This window comes from Mytilus edulis, chromosome 11 (genome assembly GCF_963676685.1).
Source record: "Mytilus edulis chromosome 11, xbMytEdul2.2, whole genome shotgun sequence".
Lineage (NCBI taxonomy): Eukaryota > Metazoa > Mollusca > Bivalvia > Mytilida > Mytilidae > Mytilus > Mytilus edulis.
In genome coordinates, this window is record NC_092354.1 from 51,368,792 (window position 1) to 51,375,763 (window position 6,972).

The window sequence follows — 6,972 nt, forward strand, 5'->3', positions numbered from 1 at the left end:
TAAAATTTCATAATTTAACTATCGAGATTGGAGAAACACGACAATCCACTGCTAACAATGTAAGAATCTGTTTCTCTAATGACCAAAAAACCTATTTTAGTTTCATAAAAAAATAAATTCTCCCAACCATGCCTTAAACTACGTCATCCGGTGTTACGCGCCAGCATATTTATACGCACATAAGTCTTTTGTTTAATTTCAAGTATTATCTAAAAAAACACAATCCAATTCAATTTGAATTCCAACATATTCATATTTAATCACAAAAAGAACATTAAAATAGTTTTTATCAATTGAACGTTGATAAGAAAAAAGAACTTTTTTCGCGTAGAATGAAGTTCACCGCTCACTGAAATAAACACGAGGAGAATGAATGAAGTTCAAAACGGCTGACCACAGTAGTTTATTCATCTTGTGAACTGTCACTCTCGATAACAAATCGGCGTTTCTTCTGAGGAGGCTGAACTGATGGTGATGTATTGTTAATATTGATATTAAATGTCCCTCCATAAATAGGTGCCCCAAAGATATAGTTCATTCCTGAACGCGGTGCATCGTGACTTTGGCTTTGCCCAACCACGAGTTGTGTCTCTGATGAACTGCTTGACGTCCCATCGTAACCGTCCTCGTTGTCTGCGAAGACTGTATTTGTTGCTCATTTTCATCCTGGTTACCTAAGATGCATTGACGTCCCACGTAACCGTCCTCGTTGTCTGTGAAGACTGTATTTGTTGTTCATTTTCAGCCTCATGATCCTGGTTACCTAAGATGCATTGGGCTATCTGTTTATGTTTCTGAGGGTTCAGTTTTGAGTAAGTGGTGATACTCTGTATGTTTTTGTGTCCAGATATCTAAAAAATCAGTAAAGAAATCATAAACTTTCTAGTATGAACCATATGTGAATTTTTATGAAATAGTGTGGATCTGAGGAAGAAGTAAAGGTGGACTAGAATTTAGAATTGTGAAATATTAAATAAGGGTGTCTCATTGACAGATTGAGGGGTTCTGATCCTGGATCCAACTTACTGTTTTGTCAAATTCCTGTATCCGCTTACACTATGTATGTAACTTTGTAAGCAATTCTCATTTTTTGTAAATTCTTGTGTCCCCCCTAGTCCAAATAATTATGACGTCTCGTTAGGCTATTTTTTTATATTTTTTTTGGGACGCTGTACATTGATGTACGGCGTCCAAAAAATTATAAAAAAATAGCCTTTCAAGACGTCATAATTATTTGGACTAGTGTCCCCCTAGACTTCCTAACACAGTACAGTACAATAATTTGACTAACATGTGTCATGCTCTCAAAGAGTTAGCAATTCAGGGTTGCACTTAGACCCTAATGAGATCCACAAATAAAAAATAAATAATCCGACAATTTTAAAAAGGATTTCTTCAATTTTTGTGCTATTTTTACATTTCCTGACCGGTGTGAGAAAAAATATTTCTCCTCACTAGTGAAAAATCTGTTCTTGGCAAGTGATTGATTGAATTTCAATGGTTCAAATTTTGCCGTTATATAGCCTTTTTGTGCTAATGCGGCGTCAGCTGTGTGGCGTAAAGCAACTAACAATGAATCAATGAATTTAATCTTTGATAAAATTAGAGAAACAAATTCCACCGATATGTGTTTCCACTTTCAACAGTTAAATTTTTAATATTGAAAAGCTCAGCAAGCCTTGTGTTTTAAATTGTAAAATTTAACGTTAACTGTCTCGAGTGGAGAATTTCGTAACACTCTGTGAAATCTATATTTTCATATCTCCAGTTACAAAATTTTCTTATCAGATGATTGTTCAAAATTCAATCATGACAAAAATTGAGTGGATGAAAACTGTAATTAATGTAGTCAAGTGGTGTTGTAGTAATATTTTTATGATTAATAACCTGTTTGATATGATTATGTTCAATTCCCTCATCGTCAAGCTTCTGAAGCATAAACCTTCTAGCTGAATTAGGCGCCTGTTTGTATTGTCATGTAGAGGTTGGTTCTCATCATTTTGATTGTGTTCTTTAATAATACCTACAAGTATATGTACAGTATTAATAATTAAAAGCAGTGATTAAAAGAACATGCTGGTTATACACATGTACAGTGTTTATATGGGGAAATTCAAATATGGTATCAAATTTTCTTGATTTCTTCTGAATTTCCTATTGTGACGTCATGACAAAAGACAACCATGATGACGTCACTTACATGTATGCCTTCAAATTGATATTTTATTGTGTGTTTTTCTATGTTGTGATGTTATACTATTCAGTTTTGTGTCAGTAAAAGGGAGAAGGTTTGGTACCATCAAAACATTTAATCCCTCTGCAAATGTTTGCACCTGTCCTAAGTCAGGAATCTGATGAACACAACAGTAGTTGTTGTTTGTTTATGCAATTTATACATGTTGCTTGTTTCACTTGTTTTTATAAAAGACCATTGGTTTTCCCGTTTGAATGAATTTACACTTTAAATTTGGGCTCTTTATAGCTTGTGTTATCCAAGGCTACATGTTGAAGGCTGTACCTTGACCTGTAATGTTTTACTTTTATAAATTGTAATTGGATTGAGAGTTGTTTCTCTAGTTTTCGTGCTATTTTCACCTTTCTCGACCGGTGTGAGAAAAATATTTCTCGTCTCTAGAGAGAAATTTGTTCTTGTTCTCAGCAAATGATTGGTTGAATTTCAATTATGCCATCAATTTTTTTTGCTTTCTTCTGAATTTTCTATTGTGACATCAGGAAACTAGGTGAATTTAAAAATTTAACTGTTTGAGTGGAGAAATATTGTAATACAGTCTTGATGCAGTTGTGAAATCTATATCTCATTGGCACTCATACCATATCTTCCTATGCATGTACATTGTACCAATAAAGAGCACAACTTTCAGCAAATCTCTCAAAAGGAATATCTCGTGTATTATATTTCTCCAGTCTTGTCAGTTAAATTTTAAATATATTCAAAATCTTGGCACGCCTTGCATTTTAAATTTTAAAATTTAACTGTCTCTCGTGGAGAAATATAACACGTAATATGTGTCTTTGTGGCATGTACAAATGTTTTATGCTTGCGTTAAAACTTACATGTAATCTTTTTTTTTAGGTTAAAGGATAGAGTTTATTTTGGATTTTTATCAACCTTAAACAAAATTTTAAGACGGCAGGGTTGATGAATGTTCTGGATATATCGAGAATTTTTTATAAAAAAAGGGGGGAAACATATCAACCAAAGTATTGAGTATTTGACACAGATTATTCTACATGTACATGTATTTAAACTATCCTTGTTAGTACAATGGTCAGTACACTCATCTACAGATGAGGGATCTGGGTTCGATTCCTGGACTTGGAGTTTACATGTAGAGTCAAAATGTGTCTATTTACTCTTGCTTAAATTTGAATAAAAATGTACAAGTAACTTAATTTGACCATTGTTGAAATTTTAATATCTGTCACTGTTGACAAATAGGTTTCTCAAATCTTTCTCCAATCAATGAATTTGGGAAAACCTGCACATTTCTTGAGTGGTATGAGTAAACTATTTTTCACCACTAGTAAAATATCTGTTCTAAATCAAAATTGATTATGACGTCATCATGTTTTGTTTTTTTCCAGAATTTTCATATTGTGACGTGGGGGAAAAAAGCGACCTTGCCTGATGACATTGCATATATTAAAGGAACACAAGTTTCTAAAAATCTTTGAAAAAGAATGATACAAATCATTAAACAAACTAATTTCGACACTATAAGTTATAACTCGTGTATTACAATATTTCTCCACTCTCGACAGTTAAATTTAATTATTTAAAAAGCTCGGCAAGCCTCGCTCTTTAAATAATAAAATTTAACTGTCTCGAGTGGAGAAATATTGTAATACACTTGTTGCAGTGTATGAATCAATATATACATTAATAACAAGTAAATGTACCTGTTTACAATATTTTATTACCTGTATTTAAAGCCATTTTCTTCATGAATTTTCCTAATTTATTGATACCAATTCTTTGTGCCTTAAACCAAAGGGCTGACTTGTCAGGGTTGTTGTTCTCCTGAATGTAGAAGGGATCTTCAGGCTTACTATATTTTGTAGGTCTTTTTGACTTGTAAAGCTTGTATGCAGCTACAGGACATTTTGTTTGATCAGTTGTGGCCCATGCCCTTTGAGGAATTTCTCTTGTGTTTTTCAGATTTGCTCCAGTTCTTGTTTTAGTATTTCTCTCGTTCATTTGCAAGTATTCCTGACTTTTAGAGTCTTTACATAGTTGGACATCCCCCATGTCATCTGATAATGTTCAGTTACACCACGTAGGCCAAAATATATTGTGTTAAAAAACCAGAGAGTGTGCAATAGAGTTGTAGGATTGGACAAGCCCAGCTGCCCAGTTTTAAACATTGCTTCAATGTCATCATCAGTGAGTGTTTCAGCTCTTTTATCACCATTTCCTTTACCCATTTTTTTAACGCTATCTGTTTTGCCGTAAGAACATCTCTGGTTTTAGCAAATTCTACACTTTTACTTAATTCATAGCCATAATCATTGCTCCTCAGTATTCTATCAAATGAACACATCATTCCACGTAGTGAGGATGGCTCATACTCTTCTCCATCAGTTTTTCTCACAGAGAAAAAGTACCGACATAAAAGACTGTTTAATTCTTCAGGTGGAATTTTATCAATTTCTCTTTTTTCATTTTTCTGTTGTAGGAACTGTGTAAGTGTGCGCATATCACTTATATTTTTTCTGGCAGTGCCTTGATTTTCCTGATCTTTAACAAATTGTTCTACAGTTGATTCATCAACTGGAACAAACTGTCTTGGTTTTGATGCTTTTGAACTAGGCTTTTGTGTAGGTGCTTGAGGTGGTGCTGACACATTTACAGGAGCTTCATTTGGCGTTTTATCAACTTCATTCAACTCTGGCTCAAACAGATACAGGAGTTCATCAGGAACATGTGGTGGGGAGTCATGTTCTAATGGGTGTGTGACTGTTCTGTCAGGCTCAGAAATAATGTCAAACCTGTATCTGGCCTCAGTTACAAGTTTACCACCTTCTAGCTGAATTTCCCACAACGGAAACCCAAAGTTGTCTGTTTTACCTTTTATAACTCCCATTTGCCCCCCTACAAGTCTGACTTTTTGTCCCCTTGTCAAGTTTTCGTTGAGCGACATTTCTTTCTTATAATGAAAATTGCAGACGACGAGTTCTCGATAGTTTGTTTACACGTTACTAAGATGTTTATCGAAGAAGGCCGAGAATTCTTGTTAACCTTGAAAAAGTAGTTCCGACAGGTCACGAACTTTGATTATCCAATCAATTGCTGAGAACAAATTTCTCTCTAGAGACGAGAAATATTTTTCTCACACCGGTTGAGAAGTGTGAAAATAGCTCGAAAATTAGAGAAAAAGTGGTTCAATTGTATCAATATTATTTAAACCCGTGTGAAAATATTTGGTAAAATAATAAAAAAAAATCCAGTTGTTTTCTACTTAAATATTTGAAATTAATAATAATCAAATTAAAAACATTAAAGGATGTTCTATACATTGAAATTGTAATTTGCTCAGTGTTCAAGACAGTACAATATGTTGATCAATAGTTACATGTCGGATCCTTTCACTTGGTGGATAGCTCCCTCATTAGCAATCATACCACATCTAATCTTTATAAATGTAACCCTAAACAAATGTTTTAACTTAAAACCACACACACACACACACACACACACACACACACACAAATATGTACATACAAAAAACTATTCTACACTATATTGAAATTATATCTGTGGTTGTAATAACAATTTTGATTGAAGATATAAAAAAGATATAAAGAAAAGTGTATATACATACATTTAACCCTTATATTTATACATATTTAAAATGTTTTTATTATGTTTTATTTTATCAAAATTTGAATACCAATATATTTGAAAATATTAATAGATACTGTACCAAGGGAAGTAATCCCAAAATGATAGTCTCCCCCTTTTTAAAATTATTACTTTTATACAAGGGGGGCATGATTGTGATTAAAAAAAAATTATAGGTATTGCATGCAATGACCCAGTCATTAGTATAATAATATGAGAAATCCTTTATTTAATTGCATTTCACAAAAGAGTTTGTTAAAAAAAAACACAGATATAATTTAAATTTTAAGTCTAAATATATTTACATTACATTTAACATAAAAAATCACAAGTTTGGTGTGGAGGTCCACCTCCTCATGATGGGTCTGTGGGGTGTTCTCAGTGAGACCCTTCTCCTGGCCACCTTTTGCCTCCTCTTGACCACTCTGATCACCAGAATGGTTATCACAGTGAGTGTAATTCCAGCCACTGCACTGATGAGTTTATCTGGAAAAAAATATTTATGATAAGAGTAACTCGATAGTTTTATGTGTTAAAAATAAAAACACTGTGTATGATTTTCAACTTTTTTCTCATGAACGTTTTACTCTCTAATGTGTAATAAGTTGTTTTTTTTGTTCTGATATTTGATTACGAATGCTCCGTGTTGAAGGCTGTACCTTGACCTATTACGGTTTACTTTTATAAAAATGGTAACTTGATGGAGAGTTGTCTCATTGGCACTCATACCACATTTTCATATACATTTGATATATCTATATAAAGTTAGAGGCATATATATGTCTCTGATAAAAGACTTACTTCTAGATCAGAGACTTTTACAGATGTGCATTAATTCATTTAATAACAGGAGGGCACTGTAAACATGTAAAACTTGAAGTAGTCTTGTCTTCAACATCCAATGCATTTGTAGTACACAAGTAACCCTCATCTCTAAAGTCTACATCTTTCTTATTTTTTATAATAAAGTCTCACATATAACAAAGGATTTTCCTACATGATTATAAAATTGTAGAGGGAAATATATATTTTTTTATAACATGGTTGTAGATGAGGGGATGTATATGTTCTTGCTTTTCACATTTTTTTATTCTTTCTTGATTATGAAC

At 33.0% G+C, this 6,972-nt stretch overlaps 1 protein-coding gene and 1 long non-coding RNA gene across 2 annotated transcripts; both read right to left on the minus strand.

The window, feature by feature from the left end:
- Window positions 1-228: 228 nt before the first annotated feature.
- LOC139495781 (uncharacterized) lies at window positions 229-1,954 on the minus strand. Its single transcript, XR_011657461.1, has 2 exons — window positions 1,888-1,954; window positions 229-851 (listed from the first exon to the last, which is right to left on the minus strand). It is a non-coding gene; the product is annotated as an uncharacterized lncRNA (long non-coding RNA).
- Window positions 1,955-1,983: 29 nt separating this feature from the next.
- On the minus strand, window positions 1,984-5,400 carry LOC139495782 (uncharacterized protein KIAA1958 homolog). The gene is made up of 2 exons (XM_071284157.1): window positions 3,943-5,400; window positions 1,984-2,023 (listed from the first exon to the last, which is right to left on the minus strand). Exon 1 carries the CDS (start codon window positions 5,160-5,162, stop codon window positions 4,290-4,292), a length of 873 nt encoding a protein of 290 aa, XP_071140258.1. The 5' UTR covers window positions 5,163-5,400; the 3' UTR covers window positions 1,984-2,023; window positions 3,943-4,289.
- Between the last annotated feature and the right edge of the window lie 1,572 nt (window positions 5,401-6,972).

Coding starts and splice junctions, on each gene's coding strand:
- LOC139495782 (XM_071284157.1), bottom strand. CDS start 5,162: ATGTCGCTCAACGAAAACTTGACAAGGGGACAAAAAGTCAGACTTGTA.